Genomic DNA, 25,449 nt, shown 5'->3' with positions numbered 1-25,449 from the left:
CAGAGGCACAGGACTTCAGGGAACCATAGGATGCAGGAGGCACCCAGATTCAAGCTGAGGCTCCCCTTTCCTCCCCTACTTCTCCCTGCCACTTCTGGCACTACACAAGCCTATTACATTCTAATGTGGCTTGGCTCAATTAAAACTGCATTTTTCAATCAGCCCAACAGGATGTGGGCTTAAGTAGACTGTAAGTTAATTTACACATTTTGAAGAAATGTGCACTTCTTGCACATCTGGCTACGATTCATACCAGCTGCACATACATGGAGAAAAATAACTCACAAACCAAAGTCCAATTCTAAAATAGTACTGATTGACCTTCTTGACCCATGACTAGTCATCCTTCTTATGGCTCCCCCAGTCCTCTCCCAATTCCAAAGAATTCACTTGCTTACAGGGTTCCAGTCCAGAGCCTTCCATTGCCCACAGGGAGTCACAGAACATTCCTCCTTTGCCACTGGTCTAGGCAGGGTCGCACAGGCACTGTCATCAGCCACAGAGCCGTCCTCATCCCGACAGCTGACATATCTCATCCGGGTACCTTTTCCACAAGTGGCTGAGCACTGGGTGTTGGGGTGAAATAATGCAGAAAGGTTATTTGAAATGGTCATTCACTGGATAGCGACCTACTTCCTAAGTCATGTCAGAGAGTATCTGCCTCTCCTTCCACCCTCTCCACTTCTTCCATTGTGCTTCTTACTGGAGTCCAGGACCCAAATCGCCACTGGGTCCTTGGCGCGCTGTGTGTGCTTCTCCTTGCTTCCGGGGCAGCTGGGGGAGGCTGACAAGATGGCAATTCACAGTCCTAGAGGAGGATGGGAAGAAAGAGCCAAAGTTACCTTTCAGCCACGGCACATACGAATATAAGGACTGATAATTCTAAGATCTCAGGCTTCAGTGTGATTTGGGGCAAGTCACATGACAAGTCACAGGATATCTTGGACTTCCCTAGTGGCTCAGACAGTAAAGAATCCACCTGCAATGTGGGAAAACTGGATTCAACTCCGGGTCAGGAAGATCCCCTGGAGAAGGGAATGGCAACCCACTCCATTCTTGGTATTCTTGCCTGGAGTGGGTATTCTTGCCTGGAGAATTCCATGGACAGAGAAACTTGGTGGGTTACAGTCCATGGAGTTGCAAAGAGTCGGGCAAGACTGAGTGACTAACACTTTTATTTTCACATGACATCTCTCAGTTCCAACTACAAATTCAACTGTAAAATGGGATATAATCTGAGTCCCTTTGTGGGTGCCTTAATATGGAGCAGGAGTTTACTTTATGATTTTCTTTCCTTTTTTTTTTTTTTGGCCATGCCCCATGCCACTTGCAATTTTAGTTTCCCAACCAGAGACTGAATTTGTACCCCCTGCAGTGGAAGCAGTAAGTCTTAACCACTGGACAACCAGGGAACTCCCAACTTCATGATTTTCAAAACCGTATTTATTTAACTATTTGTGTGAAGAAAAATATTATAAAATGGCACATAATTTATGAAAAAGCAATATGCCCTTTTAAAATTATTGTTACTTAAAAACAAATTCTGAATGCCAAATTCTGTTCCTACATTTTGTTTCCTAGTCAGATTTTGCTAGCCATGAATGTGCTTTCCAAGTGTATCTGAAGATACCTCCTGAGGCCCTGAGGAAGGTCAAATCTAGCTATAAGAGGTGTGTTCAATATCCCAAAGCCTAGAATTTGTATCACACCCCTCAATCAGAGGAAATTCCTATAATGGATTGAGGTTATCCATGCATAGATAATATTCCCAGATTTACAATTGGGAAAATGAAAGTCCACACCTGATCATTATCATTCCAAGCATCAGTGGTTATCAAATGTTCTTTGATTAAATGCATACCCATTAAATTCCCAGGAAGCCTTGGGCACAGTGCAAAGTGCTAGAGGCTTGGGGCTGAAGTGACTTTAGGAAGCTTACAGACCTAACAGGAAATTCTGTTATCTGGCTCCAGACCTTGCCGATGCCTCTGCCTGGGTCCAAAGAAAGGCATAGGGAACTTGGCACAGTGAAGAATTTATTCACATGCTACAAATGCAGAAGCTTCCCTATAGTCAGTTCATGAATATTAATGAATAACTTAGAAATATACTTTGTGAATTTCTAAGGAAGTTGCTAAGACCTCATTTCTTGATTGTTCAGATGTCACAGCTAATACTTCCCAGTTAACATGCACTGAATTGGAGCATTTCAATAAATAAAACTAAGAATGACACAAGTCATATGTGGTGTTTGGTTAATTGATCAGTGATGACAACATGAACTACACTGCCATACTCGTTTCCTTTTGAGACTCTTCATCCATCAACGACCCAAGCTGCAAAGTAGCAGAGTGAGGGTCTCAGAGCGAGGCAGTACACCTGCCAGATGGGGCCTCAGAGCATGAGTTCTGGGCATAGTGTGGATTCAAATCCTATCTTCTGCAATTAGCAAAGCTGATGTGAAAACCCATTTTTCATGACATACTCTCTTTATATAAGTGATGCCAGAATCGAGGTCCACATTGAACAGTATACTGGTGAATGAGTATCAGCTAGATCTCTTGAGAAACAAGGTGTATTTATAGATACAGGTATGTGTGTGTATATATATTTGTATATATATGCTTATTATAAGTTTTTTCTGATATAAATAATGTGTAGCATAAAGTTTACAAACAGTAATAAGATATAAAATTTTACATTTTAAATTCCATCAGATCAGATCAGATCAGTCGCTCAGTCATGTCCGACTGTTTGCAACCCCATGAATCGCAGCATGCCAGGCCTCCCTGTCCATCACCAACTCCCGGAGTTCACTGAGACAAATGCCCATCGAGTCAGTGATGCCATCCAGCTATCTCATCCTCTGTCGTCCCCTTCTCCTCTTGCCCCCAATCCCTCACAGCATCAGAGTCTTTTCCAATGAGTCAACTCTTCGCATGAGGTGGCCAAAGTACTGGAGTTTCAGCTTTAGCATCATTCCTTCCAAAGAAATCCCAGGGCTGATCTCCTTCAGAATGGACTGGTTGGATCTCCTTGCTGTCCAAGGGACTCGCAAGAGTCTTCTCCAACACCACAGTTCAAAGGCATTAATTCTTCGGCGCTCAGCCTTCTTCACAGTCCAACTTTCACATCCATACATGACCACTGGAAAAACCATAGCCTTGACTAGACGAACCTTTGTTGGCAAAGGAATGTCTCTGTTTTGAATATGCTATCTAGGTTGGTCATAACTTTCCTTCCAAGGAGTAAGCGTCTTTTAATTTCATGGCTGCAGTCACCATCTGTAGTGATTTTGGAGCCCAGAAAAATAAAGTCTGACACTGTTTCCACTGTTTCCCCATCTATTTCCCATGAAGTGGTGGGACCTGATGCCATGATCTTCGTTTTCTGAATGTTGAGCTTTAAGCCAACTTTTTCACTCTCCACTTTCACTTTCATCAAATTCCATAGAGCCAATTAATTCTTACAGATTATTTTTGTTGATTTTTACTGAACTCTTGAATCTAGTGCCAAACTATGGCTGTCATTGCTAGACCAGAGTAGTTCTGACATGAATGTTAGCTGATATTTTGCTTACAACTGAGTACGGTGAAGGAGAAACAATGAAGATGTATGTCAGAACTTCACTCATTCACCAATGACATAATCAATTTCTTTGCTGAGTCAGGCAATAATTTTCAAATAACAGAAAGATATATCTTTAATTTTTTTGTATGTGTTCTTCACAACATAATAGCTGCAGAAATAAGACTGTTTAAAGTTGAGTCTGCATTATGAACACTTGCTCCATCATCTTTTAAGCCAAAATAATCAACATGAAAATCAATTAAACTCTGACTCACAGCATTTGCTGATTTCTGTGGTATAAGTACTCTCACTATGGCCAATGTCAACCTAACAAATTAATATCAGTGAACACAGACTGGGAAAGGATGTGCAATGGTTCACCATTATACAGTATTTTCACCATGCAAATACATACAAATGTAATGTAAATCATAGCAGTAAGAAATAAAGTAGTAAAATATAGGAAGATAATTAGAAAGTGATAAGCTCTAAATATTTTTCAACCTATTTTTAATATTATCCATTTAATTATAGGTTTTTATTTTCAATTTTCAACAATGGCAGTATATAACAACCAGCTTGCAAAATTTCTGAAAATTTACCAACCATCACTTGTGAGCTGCAACAAGACAGCTCTAACACATGCAGCCTGAACATATGATACCATTTGCTGAACCCTACATTGGATTTTTGGAACCCTCCAAAATCACTGCAGATGGTGACCGCAGCCATGAAATTAAAAGACGCTTACTCCTTGGAAGGAAAGTTATGACCAACCTAGATAGCATATTCAAAAGCAGAGACATTCCTTTGCCAACAAAGGTTCATCTAGTCAAGGCTATGGTTTTTCCAGTGGTCATGTATGGATGTGAGAGTTGGACTGTGAAGAAAGCTGAGCGCCCAAGAATCGATGCTTTTGAACTGTGGTGTTGGAGAAGACTCTTGCGAGTCCCTTGGACTGCAAGGAGATCCTACCAGTCCATCCTAAAGGAGACCAGTCCTGAGTATTCATTGGAAGGACTGATACTGAGGCTGAAACGCCAATACTTTGGCCACCTCATGCAAAGAGTTGACTCACTGGTAAAGACTCTGATGCTGGGAGGGATTGAGGGCAGGAGGAGAAGCAGACGACAGAGGATGAGGTGGCTGGATGGCATCACCGACTCAATGCACATGAGTTTGGGTGAATTCCGGGAGTTGGTGATGGACAGGGAGGCCTGGCATGCTGCAATTCATGGGGTTGCAAAGAGTCGGACACGACTGAGTTACTTAACTGACTGACACTGGAATTATTAAAAAAAAAAAAAAATCTGACTTCAAGAAAACCAGCACAAAGAGTCAGTCTTCACCACCTAGGAAGAATCAGAATTAAGAATCTACATATAATTCAGAATCAGAATCAAAATCTACATACAATTCAAAGAAATATAGAAGACAAAAGTACTACATCAAAAAATTAGATCCAGAATATAACACATAAGTAAATCCAGAACAATTTAGTTAATCTACTGTTTCCTCTACCTACATACTTACCTATGAAAGGACTTCTGTTTTGACTGAGCTCCTGGGAAGTTTTGGCATCTTAGTGCCCAAGGTCAGTAACTGATTTTGACAAAGGCACCTTACCTGGGTGTCAGTTGGTCTCGTCGCGGCATTGCAGTCGTTGTCATCCACCACTGACATGTAAGTGCCAATGATGCATTTCACTGCTCTTAGCTGGTACCCCTGTCCACAAGTGACACTGCACTGAGGGGAGAAATAAAACAGAAAGTACATACAATCTACCAAATGTTCTCTTTCCCTAACTTCACCCGTAACATTCACAAGAGAAAAAATATTGCCATCAGAGTGGGCCAGAGGACTGCCACCCCAAGAAATTAGTTAACAGCGGGTAATTCTACTTTGTACAAATTACACTGATCAATTATCAAGATATCACATGGAATTATATCTACCTCCCATAGGAACAATGTTTGTAGTTTAATTCCTTGATTGCAAACCTCTGGAAGGAGGGGAGTACATGTCAATCATTTTTACATCTTTCACACTATACCTAGCAGAATGCTGTGGCTAAAATAGGTACTTTGTAAAGTTCTTATCTGACTTCTGAAAATTTTCCCTAAAGAAATGTAGTTTGCATCAATATTTCTATACAAGAACGGTCATCACAATATTATTTATAAAAGACAAAATATTAGAAACCACCTAAATAGGGAAGAACCAAAGTCAATTCAATGCACCATAGCAAACAGATCATAAAGGAAATATGTCCACTAAGGCTAACTGTTATATTTAAAAGTGGTTAAAAAACAGTAAGTAGAGGGAGTGATGTCATGGAAAGGGCAGATAGTAAAGAACTGATCCATTCCCGCTCTCTGAAAAAGCTATCAAACTGACAAAAAGTGGCAGAATCAGGTTTTCTTAAAGAAGAGGGTTCTTTAAAAAGATAATAAAATTTATAAACCTTTACCTAGACTGATTAAAAGTAAAACAGAGAAGATGCAAACAATTAAAATCAGAAACAAAAGTGAAAGTGCTGCTCCTGACTCTATAGCAATAAACGGGATAGTGAAAGTAGTGTGGACAATTCTATGCCAACATACTAGCCAGTCGAGATAAAACACATGAATTTCCAAACCCATACAAACTATCCAGAAACACACAAATCACAAAATCTGACTTAAGAAGAAACACAAAAGAAGTAAAAATATTGACTTAGCAATCAAAGATCTCATAATAAAAAAAAGTCTTAAGACCAGAGGGCTTCACTGGTAAATTCTACCAAACATTTATAGAAGAATTAAGCACTTTTCACAATGGCCAAAAAGTGCAAACAACCCAAATATCCTTAAAGGGATAAATGGATACATTACGGTATATGCACACATGGAATATTATGCAGACATAAAAAGGGATGAGGTACAGATGTGTGTTACAGCATGATGAATTTCAAAAACATTATGCTATGTGAAAGAAGCTGGAGACACAAATGATCATGTATTGTATAATTTCATGTGTATGAAATACTTAGTATAAGTAAACTCGTGGAGCTAGAAAGCAGAATGCTGGCCACAGGGTTGAAGGAGAAATGGGGAATAACAGCTTGATGAGTATTTTAGCGTGATATGTTTTAGAACTACATAGAGGTGGAGGTTGCACAACATTCTGAATGTACTACATGTCACTGATTTGTTCACTTCAAAATGGTTAATTTTGTTACATGAGTTTTACTTCAATTAACAAAATAAGTACAATTCTAATACTAGTTTTTAAAACATAAGAAAATCATAAATGTATTAACTCTGAAATACAGAGTTAGGAGTATGGCTATCTCCTTTTTGCTAAATTGCTTTTTACAAAACTTCTCTTATAAACATGAACTATCCTTCAATAATAAGGGAAAAAATACAACAACAAAGAACAGTTGGTTGCCGTGAACTGTATGTTTAGTCAAAGGAAGGACAAATCTCTGGCTAAGACTGACATGCCATAGACATGGGGAAAAAAAAAAAAGGTCAGTTAGTTCTAAAAGATGTTATCTTCAAATCTTAACAGTGACCCTGAGATGCACTCTCCACAAGAGATATGCAGATATAGACAAATAGGAGGCAAGGTATGGAGTGTAGGCAGACTCCACCTATTTACTGAGTGTGATGAAACATGATCAACCATTCTGACCACCAAGGATGCTGTGTTAACAGGGCATATTCGGAAGAGCCCCAATGTGAATGGTAGAAACTGTAAGGGTGCAGTAATAAAGCTACTTTCATTCACTTCACACATGTTGGAAATGAAGACATAAGCCAGGGGGCTGAAGAGGCTGTGGCTGTGGTTGGACTGGGTGGAGGGAGAGGCAGTCTTAGAGAGATTACGTAAGTGACAGCAAACAGCTGCTTTGCTTCTCTAGGGAACTTGGAGTGCTACTTAAATAGTACCCAGAACGCTTTTGCTTCTATATTAGGAAAGACTTAATTCTAAGAGTCGTGACTTCTTAAATGCAAGCCCAAGGGAGATTCTCACTCTTTCCTTTCAGAATAGTTCAAGTGACTGTGAAACCAACAATAGGGACTTGGAAGAGATTCTTTCAAAGAGAGAGGAAGCCTGCAAACTTTGATCTAATTAATTTTGTTTGAAAAGCCTGACTTATTTTTAAGAGGTGAGCTTAGGAATCATGACACTGGGAGCTAAAACATCCCTTTCAAATCCCAGCCCAGACCCTCCTGCCAAAGACACTGGCGCTGGATCACATTCTGTTACAGACCCACAGCCGCATGCTAGTAGATAGCATCAGCCAGGCACGAGGAGATCTGTTGTGAATTTGTTCCAATGTGTGTGTGCTCAAGCTACAGTTTTAACCCAAGGGCGAACACCCACACGTGGGTCTGGAAAGGGAATGATCAGCTCCCGGAGGGGAGCAACAACCCTCAGAAGTGTAGCAAAACGGTTACAGGGTTTCCAGCGCTTGGTGCCACAGAGGGACTGCGCATGCCACATGCTACAGTGGTGAAATCCCTGCCACTGGAATGTCCCTCTGCAGGCCTGCTCCAGATAAGAAGGAAAGAATGTAGTTAAGAACTTTATCATTCAAAATACCTGTCCCCAGGGACCCGCCTGCCAGGACGCACATTCTGGCTGCTGACAGGTCTGCATGGAGGTCGGTTTGGTCTCAGGGTCACAGACTCTATCGTTGAATCGATCTTCGCCAAACTGACACCAGACCTGGCGGTGCTTATGCCCTTTTCCGCAGGTGACCAAGCACTGTAAGAAAAGGCACAGCTAGTCAGGGTCATTTCTGAACAATGCACTCTGATGTTCTTGTGGATTAGTCATCGATTAGCAAAACCAGGTGTGCTCTTTTCCCAGAGCAATTCTTCTCTCTCTCTTGTCGCAATCTGTAAACATATTAGGCCTTACGCTTTTGGCTCTCTCACTCATTCGTTCATTCACTCGGTATTTATCCAGGCTCTGGGCCAGTTTCAAGCACAGCATAAACGTCACATAGCATCTTGCTCTGAAATTCTAAAAAATAGCATCCATGGCTTGGTAGCATATGAGTTAACGGTAGGGAATTTACGAGTCAGATTAACTTGGATTTTAACCTAATACAACTGACTATCGATACTAAGTTAAGTGATCTCCCAGTTCTTCAGTTTTCTTGGCTGTACAATGGGAATACAGTAGTGCTAACGGCTGGCAATTGTGAAACCTGCATGAGAAAAACTCAAGTGAAGTGCTTAGCTCCTGTTCATTTAAGGAGCCTTAAATATAATAATCATTGTTATCTACACTCATTGTAGAAAACTTGAAAAATACAGAAAAACATAAAAGAGAAAATTATAACAAGCCCCAAGTCTCACTATCTACCTAGAGATACCGTTATTAAAATATTGCTCTTTTCTTCCTCTTTTAGCTATAGAACATTGGGATCATACTGAATATATATTTTGATATTTCCCACCTCTATTTCATTATCTATTTTTGGAAAGGTTTGTTACATAACTTGATATGATACTTTATCTAGTATTAGCTATCTAGGTAGAACTTAAATCTAATGCTTTCTTTCATTTTTTTTTTTTTTTAACCAAATATGGGATCGAGATTGAAGCTAAGGCTGCTTTTAACATAAACACAAGCACTAGCTTTCCTGTTAATCTGTCCAGGAGACAGACACTGTTAATCACATGTAATGTTACTTTTCTGCCATTTAGAGACATTAACAGTATTCTTTTAAGACTGAGATTTTAATTAATGTTGAAAGTAAACAGTTAATATTTCACTTACCTGAATGAGATAAGGGAATGGATACAGAAGCTGTAGAAATATCTCTCTCCCCACATTCCTGACTTGGCCCAGTGAATAAGACAATTTCTGTTCCCCTGCCATGTGTTCCTCTGAAGGAAGGTGCGTTGGGGGACAGGGGTGGGGGGACCTGCTCAGAGACAATCTCACTGGGAAATACTAGCACTGTTTATAAAATTGAGAAAGAGCCTTCATCTTCTTTCTCTTATTGTCCCGGGACCACCCTGGTAAACAATTTGATATGCTTCCTCAAATAAGAGATAAGCAAAGCATAAACCTAGAACACTCAGCCTGGTCCTTTCTCTTTTTTCCCAAGTTTTCCACTAGCAACTGGATGGGTAATCAAATAGGTCACTTGCTAGGGTTCAATTCTCTCATTTCAAAGATAAGCTATTAGGGAATCTCATTTTTTTTAAACTTCAAATCTAAGCCAATGCAGCTTTATAATTAATAAAGCTCTGATTTCCTTTACAGCAACTTAGCCAGGTCTGAAAGAGGCGAGAAGGTGAGGGACTAGAACTTCAAAAATCCCCAATAGAAGCTATTATGGTGGGTGATCCAGCTAAACCCACTGCAACTCTGAGATCACCCATGTCATGTCCAGTAGGACAATCACAGGGTGGGTGGAAGAAGAGTTGTTTCTTCAATGGGAGGTGGGAGAACGGTGCAGCTGGTTTAACTTTGGACTGACCTGGAGAGGCTCAGAACTGAGCATCAGAGATGACCTGTTGGGGAATTAACAGCCTTCCCATCTCACCTCTGACCAGTCTCCTGATTTCCACTCTGGACAGGAGAACTCACTGCACTTCTGAATGGTGACTTTCTCTTGATGAGTGCATTTGCTGTCATCTAGTACATCATTACGGGTGTTGACACAAATAGCCCTTCTCCTCTGGGTTCCACCATCACAGCTTTTAGAACACTGAAAGGGAAAAAAAAAAATGAAGCCAAAGTGTTGCTAAGTTTCTCATCAAGCATGCTCAAGATACTGGCTGGGCTATCTTGTCTCTTCCAATCCTAAGGAAACAACTAACCAACAAAGCCTGGTCAGTTCTACTTGTTCTTTTTAGGGGTATATATTTATGGTATCAATTTATTTACCAGGTTCATAACAAAGCCAATATTAGCAAACTGGTATAGGACAACAAAATCAGAAATGGCCTGTGGGATATGAAAAAAGTGTTTGGCTAAGTTGTTCCACCACTTCCAATTTTCCATACGCTATGCCCACACCAGACATCACAGATCGATTGTATTACTCTTTTCTGCATTTTTAATGCGGGCAGGCATTATAAGTCAATCATGGTACTCTTAATGAGGTTTCCTCAATGCAGCTCTGTAAGGAGTCATCATCAACTAATCAGATTTAACATCCAAGAAGACTCTCTGAATGAGAACCAACTTACTTCAGTCCAAGCTGAATAGCGCCAGCCACCAGTATTACATTCTCCTGAGCATTTTTCCTGGTTGCTTGGTTTGGGGTGACTGCTGCAAAAGCTGTCATCAACCTTCTCAGTCTTCCCATCTAGCCTGCTGTACTTGGCACAGTAGATGTCTAATGTGCGGTAACCCAGACCACACTGGGCACTACATTCACTCCTGCTGGCCACGTGCCACCTGTGCACAAATCATGGGGGAGAAACCAGTATTACTGTTAAATATATATGTCTTATCTAGACTCAACTGGTAGAAGAGCTGAATTCTGTTTTCTTCCTTAAATACCATGAACCCAAAACCACAGTCAGTCACTGAAATTCAGTTTGAAACCAACATTTCCATGTATTTTTCATCACTGCCAACATGCATGAAAGTCACAAAATGACAGTCAGAGGTTCTATCTTTATGAAGATTCTCCCCCAATACAGTCAATCTGAAATTCAAGCAACTAAAAAGAAAAAAAAAATGGAATTCAACAGAGCAAAAAAACAGAACAATTTTATATTTAAAAGACTCATGCAACCCAGCATTTTGTTTGTCAAGTAGGCTACTTTTTAACAGAGAACGAACAACTGTTGGAAACATTCCCTCAGAAACTTCTAGGTGGCCACGTGCTGGAAAATGCTCAGTGGACATTCTATGAATTAATAAAGGAATGGATTGCCATTAATTAAATACTTAATTGGAACTATAACTGAAATTCAAGTATCATAAACTTTACTTGGTGAATAAAGATTGTATGGGCCATATATATAACTCAATTACCTGTTTTTTAAAGACTACTGTTTTTAGAGCAGTTTTAGGTTCCATGACAAAACTGAGAGGAAGGTACAGAGATTTCCCCACACCCCTGCCCCATACACCCCTGCTCCCACAGATGCACAGCCTCCTGATTATCAACACACCCCCACCAGAATGTACATTTGTCACTCTGATGGACCTTTGTTGACACATCATTGTCACTGAAATCGACAGTTTTCCTTAGAGTTCACTCTTGATGCTATATATTCCATGGGTTGGACATATGCATAGTGAAACATATCCACCATTATAGTATCACATGGACCTAAAAATCCTCTGTGCTCCACCTATCTATCCCTTCCAGCCCCACAATTATTCACTTTTAAAATTAGATTTGAGTCTACAAACTTTTGTCAACTTTGTATCCCTAGCACATATAATAAGCCTTTCTTGGCACACAGGAGGTACTCAGTATGTACTGATAAATCAAGTAGCTCTTTTAACACTCCAGCAATGGGGCTAGTGCTTTAAAAAGAAAGAAAAAAAAACTACTTGAATAGAACAGTCTAAATAAATGAGCTTGAGACATGTTACGCTGATCAAATTTAGCAATCCCAAAAGGATGATTTCACTCTTGATCATTAATTTTCTCCTGCTCAGAAACTCGGTGGTTTGTCAAATACCAAAGCCTTAAGAGTTCTCCCATCTACACTCAGGAAGAAAAGAGGAGCACTGGACACACGCTTATCTTGGAATTTCTCACAAATGCTCAAAAGTAGGTCAGAGTTGACCCACTTCTACATTTGGCATATAAAGTGGGCTACTGAGATGTTCTATGAGAGTGGCATAGTATTTGGAGGATTTGTTCTAACCGGAAAATGTTATATGGGGATTGTACAACAGTGCTTTATCTCATCCTGTCAAAGTTTAATCTGGGCAAACTCTCACTTCCCTAAGGAAGTGAGCCAAGAAACATGGACCAGTTCAACAGAGGCATCTGGAACTTCCATCTGCCCTTTGATTCCTGGTTACCTTCTCTTTGCCTTCATCATCACTTCCTTGTGGAAAGGTTATTTTCCATCCTGGAAAAGGGAGGCAGGAATCCTCCTCCCTTCCCCACAAGAAAGCACACTAGCAGCTTGGACTCGGAACAGTGTGCTAGAGTTTCCCTGATACTCACACAATCCCCGGAATTCGGGCAGAGAATGTAGTCTGTGGAAAGGTCACAGTACTACCTTAGGAAAGGTCTCAAAATGCTATTACTTAATTTATTCTCACCTGGAAAGTCATCTCACCTTCAGTGTTTTGAATTCATTCATTCATGTCATGTGACAATTTATATTGCAGAAAGGCAAAGTGTTAATAAATGGGAACAAAAAAAAACTGTATTTCTCTGTGGGTGTGTGGGGCATTGTGGCATTAAATAATTTGAGAAACTACTGATATAAGTAGGTTCTTCGATTGCAGAACTTCTCAGGGCCCTCAAATCGCTAATCCAAGCTACAAATCTTCACATAGTAGAGAAGACAGTAATTCTTCTCACGTGCTGGTTTGCTCTGGATCATCTTGCTGAACTAGTGTTCCATAAAAATGTTTTGGGGAAAACTAAGAGTTTCAGCAACCAGTGCAATCCTCTCTACTATTTTTCCATTTTGCACACAGATACTTGGCAACAATTAGTATAAATTAATAGCAATTTTCAGGTTGACAGAGAGAAGACAGTAATGCTTATTTGAACTTGTTTCTGCATTTGCATATTTTTCAGTGGATAATTTTATTCTTCCAACAATCTGTAAACACCAGCAAGATATGCATTTGAATGCTGACAAATGAACATGATCTTCGAGGGAATTCCCAGATGGTCCACTGGTTAGTACTCTGCTCTCACTGCTGAGGGCCTGGGTTCTAGTCCTGGTTGAGGAACTAAGATCCCAAAAGCCTTGTAGTGCAGCCAAAAAACAAACATGATCTTCTACTTAAGACGTGAGCATGTACCTGTCTAGTTATAAGGCTGTGAAAACTAGCAGTAAACTTACAATTTTTTCTTATTTCTAAATTATTATCCTCAAGGTGTGTCACTTCTACCATAGATATTTGTACCAAAAAGCAAGGCTAAAATTCCTTCACTTCCTCTTCTTTAATCAGCCAGAGGTGCCATCATCATTCAAGCCTGTTCCCTGAGCTACTCGTCTCCTTTGGTATCAGTAGAGTTTAGGTTTTTAGTTTTTTTAAGTTAGTATTAAAAAAAGGAAAAAAGGTACCTTTCTCCAAATGGGGAATTTAGAATATCACCTTTGACATACCTCTCTCAGACTCTGTTTTCCTTATTTCTGAAGTGGAGATAATAATACTACTTACACCACTGTGCTGTTTGAGGAATTAATGTATTAATTTTATAGGATATATAAATAAGTAGGATGTTAATTAAGATTATATAACAATTAATATACAAATATTAGGATAATTCGTGCTTGCTCAGTCACTTCAGTTGTGTCTGAATCTTTGTGACCGCAAGGACTGTAGCCAACCAGGCACCTCTGTCCATGGAATTTTCCAGGCAAGAATACTGGAGTGGGTTGCCATTTTCCCCTCAAGGGGATCCTCCCAAGCAAGGAATCAAAACATAATGTTTAAATATGGTTCTTAGTAAATGGTCGACTCTACTGCTGAATGATATTCACAGTACTAATTAATACTAGTTAATTATTATTATTTTCAGTGATAATTTGAAATAAGGCTAATCTTATATCATCTTTCCCAATTTAATAAGGTTAAATCAAGCAATCTATTTACCAACTCAATCTTTTTTCCCTGTTTTAGTGATTACTGCAGTTCAGCAATTAGCTAATTATTTTTTGAAAATTGACTTTAAGTCTAATTCGACTAATTTAACTCCACTGACTGAAGCAATCGGTTTATATGAACATAACTCAAAACGAATTAATACTGCCTAACGTAATACTGCCAGACATAACTAGCTAATCACAGCACTCCTCTCTTCTCTCAGAGCCTTGAGGGTACTTAATAATCTTTACTCCAGCCCTAGGAGCTGACAATACCACTTGATAGGACTTGGCATTTTTTAGGTTCAGTGATATTGAATATCACTATTTTCTAAATATTTCTGTGTTCATTTTGCTATTTATGAATGATGGGACCTTAACAATTTCCCAAACTATTCCCTGCTGGTAATTTCTTCTCTGAAAGGAGGACAAGCACCAGCTTATCTTACCTGCATTTAACTGACATGTAGACTATACAATGCAAACCCTAGGCTGGTGAACATTCAAACATAACATGGTCAATTGCAGGAAAATAGAAAAACTTTATAATTCTCTACTCACTCACCATTTGCGGCCTAAAATTTCATACTTTTCTTAAATATTGAACTGTCTGCATGAAAGTGAAAAGTTAAGTCGCTCAGTCGTGTCCGACTCTTTGCGACCCCATGGACTATAGCCTACCACGCTCCTCCGTCCATGGGATTTACTAGGCAAGAGTACTGGAGCAGGTTGCTATCTGTATATAAATCCTCCTCTAGTTCTTTCCATGACTACCTTAGTGCATTGCAACATTCATGTATATAAAACTTCTTATACTGGTGATAAACATTCTGGGTGGATACTGACTATTAAAGGTACTTTGATGGATGAGGTTCTCCTTTTCTGTAGTCTTTCAAACAGAAAAAAATACAAACTTAAAAAAAAAATCACAAACTTTTGCATTCAGTGTAACTCAGTCATAATAATACCTATGCAGCAAGTTGTGAGGGTCCAATGAGAACTTTCTTGGGCAGCTGCCATACTCTATTAGCTATTTTTTTAATTCTTAGGAAAAGAACAAGAAATCTGCAGGCATATGTCTTAGATAATCAGTTTCAGAGGGATGGAAAATTGACTAAAGCTTATTTCACTGAAACACAAGAAAGGGGCCTAAGACTAATATCCCACCTGCTCCTTGCAATACCTTCACAACTCAGTAATAAAGACCATGAGGAAACACTGGCCTCACCTCAGGTCACAGTCTGTGCCACAAGGTTCAGTAATGGGTGCCGGCTGAGGCAGTCGATCACATCTTTGATCAGAAACTGTAAGCTGATCAGATTCCCTGGTGCAAATAGGTTTTCGTTTCCGCTCCCCTAAGCAAAGAGGAAAAAATATTTTTCAGACAAAGTAACCTATTCCATCAACTATTTAGACCAGAGACTGGCAAACATTTTCTGTAAAGGGTTAGATAGTCAATATATTTGGTTTTGTGGGCCATATGATCTCTATTGCAACTACTAAACTCTTGTTATAGGGCATAAGCAGCCACTTACGTATGTAAAAAATTGTGTTCCAATAATACTTTATTTATAAAAGCAGGAAGTGAGTTGAATTTGGCCCACTGTCTGTAGTTTGCCAACTCATAAATTAGACAAAAGGAAACCAGATAAATTGCACATAATATGACTACTAAATTTATGTCTGTGTAAAATCAATTTGGCAGAGCTGATTTTGCTTGGCTTCACACATGGTGAGGAAACCAAACATGTCCTAAATCCCTTAAATAGTTCAACTTGCCAGCCCAAAGTGACCAGACAGAGGTAGAGAAAGATTAGAAAATGGATGCAGACAGAACTGCCTCCACAAAAAAGAAAGAAATAAAGAATTAAAAAACACGTCAAATCCCTTGAACTCAACCTAGAAGTAGATACCTTGGCAGGGTTTGCTGCATGCTTGCCAGGGTCCATGACTGTTCCAGTAAAACTGTTGGGGTTTGTCTTCAATGGGAATATTGAAAGAATAGCGCACATCGGGGTTGTATAACTTTCCCACCGACAATACCTGGAATGCGTAGAGAAAATGGAGAGGATGGATGTGGGCCTGGCAACTCATGGAATTAGAAAAGGGGCATGGGCTCATGGCTCTTTTTACCTGAAGCAGAAGTTCTTGTTCAATGCGACCTGTGGAGTTGATTCTTTCCACAACGTTGTCAGACCCGCTGTATTCTATCACAGCATTCCCAATACGGATTTCCCTTTTGGACATCGTGACAACAAAGTCTCCATTGAGCAAGAATTCACCTTTACTGCTTGATAAAGCTGGTGGTGAGAAAAGAGAAATCATTGATTTGTTGCCATTTTTCTGTTTGCAAAATGAAAGAACACATTGATAGGCCGATAGAATGTGAAGAATGTGGACTTTTCAGTCAGGCACACACAGACTCAAATCCGAGCTTTGCCACTTCCCAAGTATGTGGCCTTGGGACATCACTTTCCTACACTTGGTCTTGATTTCTTTATCTCTAAAGTGGAGATAAAGACAACCACCCTTCATGGTGCCTTTGAAAATTAGCTGAGATATAATACAAGAGTGCTAATTAGACTGGGGTTTGTGATACAAGCCCTGCAGTTACAGGGTTACAGATGGAACTAATGAATGTGGTTACCAGAGGAGAACTGGCAGGGGTGGCCAGGGGTAGGGCAAAAAGAGTAAGGAGATCAACTGGATGGTGATGGGTGGAAACTAAATTTTTTGTAGTGAGTATGCTGTAGTATATACACAAGTAGAAATATAATGTTGTACATGTGAAACTTACATAATATTAGAAGACAACATTGTGAAAGTCACTCAGTCGTGTCCAACTCTTTGCGACCCCATGGACTGTAGTTCATGAAATTCTCCAAGCCAGAATACTGGAGTGAGTAGTCTTTTCCTTCTCAAGGGGATCTTCCCAACCCAAGGATTGAACCCAAGTCTCCCACATTGCAGGTGGATTCTTTACCAGCTGAGCCACAAGGAAAGCCCAAGAATACTGGGGTGGGTAGCCTATTCCTTCTCCAGCAGATTTTCCCGACCCAGGGATCAAACTGGGGTCTCCTGCACTGCAAGCAGATTCTTTACCAACTGAGCTATCAGGGAAGATCTCAAAAGCAAATACAAATCACTTACAGGTGAAGAAATTCATCTCAATCTGTTTGTCAAAGTAGCATTTCAAGAATACTTTGGAGAGAGAAATCAAATCCAGTCTTGTCTTAGCCCATTCCTAACAAAATCAATTTACCCAACTAAATTTAATTCAATCTTAGAAAATCCTGATCATGTATAACTCTTTGCCTATACTTCAGTTCAGTTCGGTCGCTCAGTCGTGTACAACTCTTTGCGACCCCATGAACCGCAGCATGCCAGGCCTCCCTGTCCATCACCAACTCCTGGTAACTTCACCTTACCTTACCTTACCTAAGAATGATAAGAATGCTATTCTGATAATAATGTCAAACACAACAAATATACCCAAACATTTAAATATACCCAAGTTATCATCTGACTGTGAACTAACAGAACAGAAAATAATATTTCTCTAGGTTCAGTTCAGTTCAGGTCAGTCACTCAGTCGTGTCTGACTCTTTGCAACCCCATGAACTGCAGCAGGCCAGGCCTCTCTGCCCATCACCAACTCCCGGAGTTTACCCAAACTCATGTCCATTGAGTCAGTCATGCCATCCAACCATCTTATCCTCTGTCATCCCCTTCTCCTCCTGCTCTCAATCTTTCCCAGCATCAGGGTCTTCTCAAATGAGTTAGCTCTTCGCATCAGGTGGCCAAAGTATTAGAGTTTCAGCTTCAACATCAGTCCTTCCAATGAACACCCAGGACTGATCTCCTTTAGGATGCACTGGTTGGATCTCCTTGCAGTCCAAGGGACTTGCAAGAGTCTTCTCCAACACCACAGTTCAAAAGCATCAATTCTTCAGAGGTCAGCTTTCTTTATGGTCCAACTCTCACATCCATACAAGACCACTGGAAAAACCATAGCCTTGACTAGACAGACCTTTGTTGGCAAAGTAATGTCTCTGCTTTTGAATATGCTATCTAGGTTGGTCATAACTTTCCTTCCAAGGAGTAAGCGTCTTTTAATTTCATGGCTGCAATCACTATCTGCAGTGATTTTAGAGCCCAGAAAAATAAAGTTAGCCACTATTTCCACTATTTCCCCATCTATTTGCCATGAAGTTATGGGACCAGATGCCATGATCTTAGTTTTCTCACACCAAAAAGCTTAAACCACATTCAATACCAGGTATCAATTTTGTCCTGAACATTTTTCAGATAACATGAGCCTGAAATTTATTCTGACCTGATTATTTTGTATTTTTGATTATTTTTGAGTATTTAATTTCCTTTAAGTCAATTAAATAGAGCTCCTTTATGAATTAACTTTTGGCAATATCACACATCTATAAAACACATACAGACACATATGAACACATAAACACAGAGACCTCATAGTTCCTGTTCCAGAATTTCAGCCATGATCTTGAGAACCCAAACCATTTTTCCAAAGTTACCTCAATTAAAAAAAAGAAAGTGTATGATTTAAAAATATATTATTAATGAAATGAACATTTATAAAACTGGTTCCCACCCAAACAACTCTTTATATTTCATTCAATAGTTGAACCTATTGAATCTTTGTTGTCCCGTTTTGACAGATGTTGAAATTGAAAATCCATGACCACTATGACACTCAAATATCAATTCTTTGGCAAGACCCACTGAGGTAGTCAGCCTCCAATATGGCCCCAACAATCCTTGCCTTCTATATTCACACCCTGTGCTGTCCCCTCCCACATTGAGTTGCACTGACTATATAATCACTAGGATACTGTGATGTCCAAGGCTAGGTCTAAGGCATTAGGGCTCCACCTTGCTCTTCCTTGAATCTCTGGCTTTGGGAGAAGCCAGCTGCTGAGTTGTTAAGATATTCAAGCAGTTCCACTGAGAAGCCTTCTGCAAAAGGCAGCAAGGAACCAAAGCCTTCTGCCAAGAGCAATTAAGTGAAGCATCCAGTAAGGGGACCTGCTAGCCCCATTTCAGATAGAATCACAGCCCTAACTGAAGTCTTCACAGCCACTTCAGGAGAGACCACAAGCCAGAAGCACTATGCTGCTGCCAGATCCCTGACACATGGAAACTTGTATACTGTTTACACTTGTTATTCTAAGTCACTAGATCATGAGATAATTTGTTGCATGGTAAAGCCTACCTGGATCATTGTTTTTAACCTTCAAACCCCTTCCATCCAAACTTCTTATACAATTCCTAGCTTAATTTTTCTCCATAGCACTTTGTTTATGCTCTCTCTACTCTCCCAGAAAAAGAATTTAAGCGAGGATTTTTGGACTGTTTTGTTCATAGTTATATCTCAGCTTCTGAAAGAACACATGGTAGAATGCTCAAAAAATAGGGTTTTTTTTAGGGGGGGAGAATGAATGAATCTACTGCAAATATTGCAAAAGATGAAATAATCAGTGAAGCTGAAAAAGTAATGTTAGAGAACAGCTTGAGTCAAGTGCCAAAACACTGGCCAACTGAGAACATGACAGAGTTAGACCAGTCAGACATTTAAGAAAAGGAAAGAAAATGGACAAAGAAGATGAGATGACAGCTGCTTCAGAAGGAATAATTTAGTTCTCCAAATGTCAAGAGAGATTGTTGGGAAAGTAAATTAAAAAAATCTCAGGAAGCTTTTTAAAAAATGACTCCTTTTCAGATTTTACTGTTGAGCTCAAACTTTAAGCAAAGAATGTACCACTCTGATGTCATATAACTTGACTAAAAAACTTAGGCAAAAATATTTATCCACTGACATATTCTCCATTCTAAAAACCTGAGCATAATTAAAATTAAAATGTAATTTTGTTGAACGTAAGAAAAAAATAAAATTTATTTTCATACTTTTTAATTTCTCAAGACAAAATCCCAATTATATCATGAAAAAAAATCAAATAATATCCCAATCATATTTTCTCCCTAGTAGTTATTAGCTCAGTTGGTAAAGAATCTGCCTGCAGTGTAGGAAACCTGGGTTTGATGCCAGGGTTGGAAAGATCCCCTGGAGAAGGAAATGGCAACCCACTCCAATACTCGTGCCTGGAGAATTCCAAGGACAGAGGAGGCTGGCAGGCTACAGACCATGGGATCGCAAAGAGCTGGACACGATTGTGCAACTAACTTTCACTTTTAGTTACTACAAAAATTTTTAAGTACCACTTTTTTTTTTTTCCAGTACAACTGCTCTTTGAATAATGAACTATTCCATGTTTTGACCCTGACATGTAAGAAGTACTCAAGAAAGCAGAACTACAAAACATTTGAGCTCTAAACAAAATACTAGGAAGAGGCCCCTTCTCTTTTGTAAGTTGTACACAATTAGCATATCTCAGCAGGGAGGGAACCTTTAAAACACACAGGCCATGTAAATATTTAGGTGAATAAAAGGAATGTGGAAACTTAACTCAGAGTTGGCAAATAGGTTTCTTCCCAGACACCAATGTGAATCATTTGGTACTTGTCACTCAAGAAACTATGGAGAACAGGATTTCTTTTCAGCATCATGTCTCAGCATCATTAGTGACATCTGTCTTGGTTCTGGGAAGAAGCCAAGCTCTCCCAGGCACCTGCCACATCCTAACATGTCTTTCACTGATGCAGGAGATGTGTTGTCTTTTGCCATGCAGACCAGAAGCAATGCATATGCAGAAGCAGTTGAGAGGATTTAGGGAAATTAGATATCGTACTTTTATGTAGAAATGAATGAAGGCTGTGATGTAGCTCTTAATAGACTCTGTGCCTCAGTGGCAGCAGGGCTCTTGTTTTTGTAGACACGGGAACCTCACAGAGTTCACCCCACTGGGCACTATATGGATGCAAAGACTATTCTTTGCAGGCTCAAGAATGAACTGCATCAAATTTGGTCCCTAAAGCAGTGCTTCACCTACCAGAATTTCTACCCTTATAAATAAGCCTTATCTTGGCCCTGAGGGAACAGTAAGATGCCTTCACTTGAAATGGTTGGGAAGACAGTGGTGACACAGGAAACAAAGCCTTTAAAAACACAATCTTTTAAAAAAGGTAATCCAAGATCTTGGTTTCTTTTTGATTCAAAATCATTTGATTGTCCCTACTACCAACAGAATGTTGTTCAAACTCCTCAGCATCACTCTCTTATCTTGACCTATTCTTCCAACCTCACCATTCACTCCCACCAATAAACCTTGACTTCCAGTCATGTTCATCCCCAGGTCAGCTATACATTTTTCTATGTGGAGGCAATAAACTGAAGTGGTTAAAGGTATAATATCTGAAATCAGACCCATAAGGATTTTAATTCGTCCCACTTTGCTTGTGTGACCTCGGGGAAGTTTCTCAACCTCTCTAAGCCTCAGTTTCTTCCTCTGGATAAGGGCTTTCATATAAAGTGAAAATGAGTGTTAGTCACTCAGTCCTGTTGGAATCTTTGCAACCCTATGGACTGTAGCCTACCAGGCCCCTCTGTCCATGGAATTCTCCAGGCAAGAGTACTGGAGTGGGTTGCCATTTCCTTCTCCAGGGGATCTTCCCGACCCAGGGATTGAACCCAGGTTTCCCACGTTGCAGGCAGATTCTTTCCTATCTGAGACACCAGGGAAGCCCAGCTTTCTTATAGAATTGTTGTAAATTTTGAAAAAGTGCATATAGGATTTGGTAGCTGGCAGATCAAAATGCCTTCAAATGAACTGTCTTCTCATCACACTTTTATAGATGCTTAATTTATGGATAAGAAAAGCATGACTTAAATATTATTAAAATATTTTCTGAGGCCAGGTGACTTCTAATCATGGAAATGTATCTCCAGAGCCTGTCAACCACCAGTTTTTCAAGAAGAAAGCCAACAAATGTCCATGAAATCAGTGAATGACTTCAGGCATTCTTTACCTTACGTGCAAATTGAAAGCAAATACATTTAGCTACAGATTTAAAAAAAAAAAAATTTAGTTGTTGATTTTGCTAGATTGCATGAGCCTCTTTAAATAAAGTCAACACTTAAAAAGGCACTTGTATAAGCCTAAGACAGATCCCAGCCCATAGTAGGTGCTCAATCAACGACGCCGAAAGAACAAGTGATTGATTGAACCTGACATTTGTGACAAGAAGAACAGAGAGCTTTCAGCCAAATAACTGTTCTCCTATCGGTATAAACCTCTGACAACCTCGTCTCCCCGCAGCTCCTGCAGCATGAGACCCACCAGTCATGCAAGATGCAGGAGTTTCAATGGGTCACTGGTTGGAGAAGAGGTTGTTTCTGTGGCACCTCAGGCCTCCTAAGGCTACCTCCTGATGTGGGCACTTGCATGGCAGTGGCAGGATGTGCTGCCAGCAAAATCACCCAGTGCTTTCAAGTGGAGTCGAAGGCTAGCTACCCAGCTGATGCTTCACTGAAAAGGGGGAAATGAGATGTCACAAATCCAGTTCTGTAAATTAAGTGGTAATCCAGTTCTGTCCGTATTCAAAGAGCAATCATCTATCCTAGGTTAATTCTGGGGACCTTTTCCAACATCTCCAGGCTTCCTCGCATGCTTATGCTAACTTTGGGGCATTTCACCCTTCACTGCATGCTCTTTATCCCAGCAAATGGTGAGTAGGAAAGGAGATAGGAGTCATCAAGTGAAATGGAGTTCCTGCTTTATCTTGAACTGAATCGATTCCTGTCTTCCCGCTGACACTATTCATCAAAGGTTAGTATCCTGGAGACAAATAAACACTATGGAAATGATTCCTTTTTTCTCCTAAAGAAATACGAAGATGGTAGCACTGGGTGCAACTTGGCTTTAACCCAACTGGAGGGAGGGGTCTATGTTGAAAGGATGACCTTTGACACAGAGGCTTTCTGCTTCGGTACCTTGTGAAACAAATAGTTTCCTGAAAACAACCGTCTACTGCCCAACCTCCCACTAATGCGATTAGGGAGCTAATTTCCTGGGTTGGTTTCCCCCCCATTTCACCCATCAGAGCTGGGAGGCTACAAAGGCCCTCTCTCCTGGAAATTGCTTCTTCACCAACACATGCAAAAGAGTATGCCTTGACTGACCTTAAAAAAAAATATGAGGGATAAGAATGATGATTGCTTAGCAACGAAACAGCTGGGGCTGGACTCCAGCAAGACTCAACTGGGGGCTTTAAAATCTTCTTAGAGCATTTGCTGTGCCTTCCTTGAAACCGAGAGTAAACATTTACACACGCCAGATTTGATAACAACATCATACTCTTCCTAACTTGTTAAGAAACCACTGTAAGGTTCAAAGGCTCTGAGGTCTTAACCTTCACACTCGGTGAACTGTGACGTACCATCTTTGCTTGCACTTTTCATTTGCTTCCAGAGAGACGTTCTTTGACCAACAGGTAACTTTCCCATAATATTCCATTAAAGAGCCATGACTACTTCAAACTGCCCTTCCCAGATGACAAATCTTCTTTAATTTTATTCTTTACAAGGAGATTAAGAAACCTCTAGTGAGACATAAAAGGATATCAGAAGGTCCTCCCTAATTTAGGTGCCCAACCTGGCTGATGAATTGAACTGAGGCCACTGCTTAAAAGGGTATTTTTCCCCAGAAGGAGAAGAACACTGGAGAATCCTTCTCCTTTTTGAGAAGAAGAAAGGAACGGCTCAACATGGCATTTGGCTCTCAGGAAATTAACCAATAAAGGAGGCTACATGCAATGCTGCTGGATTTAATTAGGAAGTAGTGAGACCACAGCAATCATAGGCCCTAATTTATAACCCAGTCCACGAAGAAAAATGCCTGACCCATTTGGTACAGTGGTTGAAGGAAAAATGTGGGATTCCCCAAAAATAATTTGAAAAGGATCCCCAAGAACTTTGTTAACTGTTTTAAAAGGCACCACTCCTTTGAGTATTTAGGGTGTGGAAAAGCTGATGTGACCACTGAGAACTGATTCCAAGAAAGATTTAATAGTCTTTCTTAAAAGAAGAAGTGGAGAAGGAAATGGCAACCCACTCCGGTATTCTTGCTTGGAGAATCCCATAGACAGGGGAACCTGTCTGACTAGTCCATAGGGTTGCACAGAGTTGGACATGACTAAAGCAACTTAGCATGCATGCTTAAAAGAAGGAGGGTTTCCCTGCTGGCTCAATGGTAAAGAATCTCCCTGCCAGTGCAGGAGACATGGGTTTGATCCCTGATTCGGGCAGATCCCATATGCTGCAGAGCAACTAAACCTGTGAGCCACAACTATAGAGCCTGTGCTCCACAGCCCAGGAGGCACAACTACTGAGCCCACACATGCCACACCTACTGAAGTCCTCGTGCTGAGCCTGTGTTCTGCAACAAGAAGCAGCCACGGCAATAAGAAGCCTATGCACCCTAACTAGTAGTCCCCCACTCTCAACAGCTAAAGAAGAGTCCTTACAGCAACAAAGACCCAGCACACCCAAAAATAAAGAAAGAAAGATAAACAAATAAAAGAAGGAAGAGTTTATATATTTCCATCATAATTCCATCCCCATTAAAGATACTCAGTAAAGATAGAGTGAACGATGGTTATTCAATAACTCAGCCATCATGTACTCAGTTCATATTATGTAAAGGCTTTGTATCTTGAGCTAAAGATACAAAATCGCAGCTTCTGATCCTAAAACACTAGTGGTCACATAAATATATAAGAAACAAGTCTCATCTGAATTGATAGTGACTCCATTCTTCCAGCTACTCAGGTCAAAACTGTGGAGTCACCCTTGAGCCTTCTCTTTGTCTCACATACCATATTCAATCCACCCACTAGTCATGATGGCTCCACCCTCAAAAGATATCCAGATTTTGACTAATTTGACTATTTTATATGCCAATTATACTATTCCCATTTGGGGCCAAACCGCTAGCAACTCTTTGATTATTTCAGTAACTTCCTAACCAGTCTTTCTGTTTCTACCCTGTTTAGCCTTCCCCCCGACCATCCCGCCATTCTCAGTGTAACAAGTAGGGTACTCTTTTGAAAATGTAAATATGACTGCATCATGCTAGTCCTTGGTTCAAAATATCCAGTAGCTACCCTTGTCTCTTACAATACAAGTTCTTTC

The 25,449-nt window shown here is 40.1% G+C and overlaps 1 protein-coding gene across 2 annotated transcripts in view; it reads right to left on the bottom strand.

Annotated features, from left to right (window-relative positions):
- ADAMTS9 (ADAM metallopeptidase with thrombospondin type 1 motif 9) overlaps nucleotides 1-25,449 on the bottom strand; it is a 163,189-nt gene that overhangs the window by 77,366 nt on the left and 60,374 nt on the right. For both annotated transcript variants that reach the window (XM_061396475.1, XM_061396476.1), the window contains exons 17-25: nucleotides 16,464-16,630; nucleotides 16,244-16,373; nucleotides 15,559-15,685; nucleotides 10,776-10,986; nucleotides 10,127-10,291; nucleotides 8,164-8,328; nucleotides 5,197-5,316; nucleotides 704-808; nucleotides 399-566 (exon numbers count right to left, since the gene is read on the bottom strand). In XM_061396475.1, coding sequence (XP_061252459.1) covers nucleotides 399-566; nucleotides 704-808; nucleotides 5,197-5,316; nucleotides 8,164-8,328; nucleotides 10,127-10,291; nucleotides 10,776-10,986; nucleotides 15,559-15,685; nucleotides 16,244-16,373; nucleotides 16,464-16,630 — 1,358 coding nt within the window. The remainder of the gene's footprint in view (nucleotides 1-398; nucleotides 567-703; nucleotides 809-5,196; nucleotides 5,317-8,163; nucleotides 8,329-10,126; nucleotides 10,292-10,775; nucleotides 10,987-15,558; nucleotides 15,686-16,243; nucleotides 16,374-16,463; nucleotides 16,631-25,449) is intronic.

This window comes from Bos javanicus, chromosome 22, assembly GCF_032452875.1.
Source record: "Bos javanicus breed banteng chromosome 22, ARS-OSU_banteng_1.0, whole genome shotgun sequence".
NCBI lineage: Eukaryota > Metazoa > Chordata > Mammalia > Artiodactyla > Bovidae > Bos > Bos javanicus.
The sequence above is the reverse complement of the archived record's forward strand: the minus strand, read 5'-3'. Positions and strand labels throughout refer to the sequence as shown.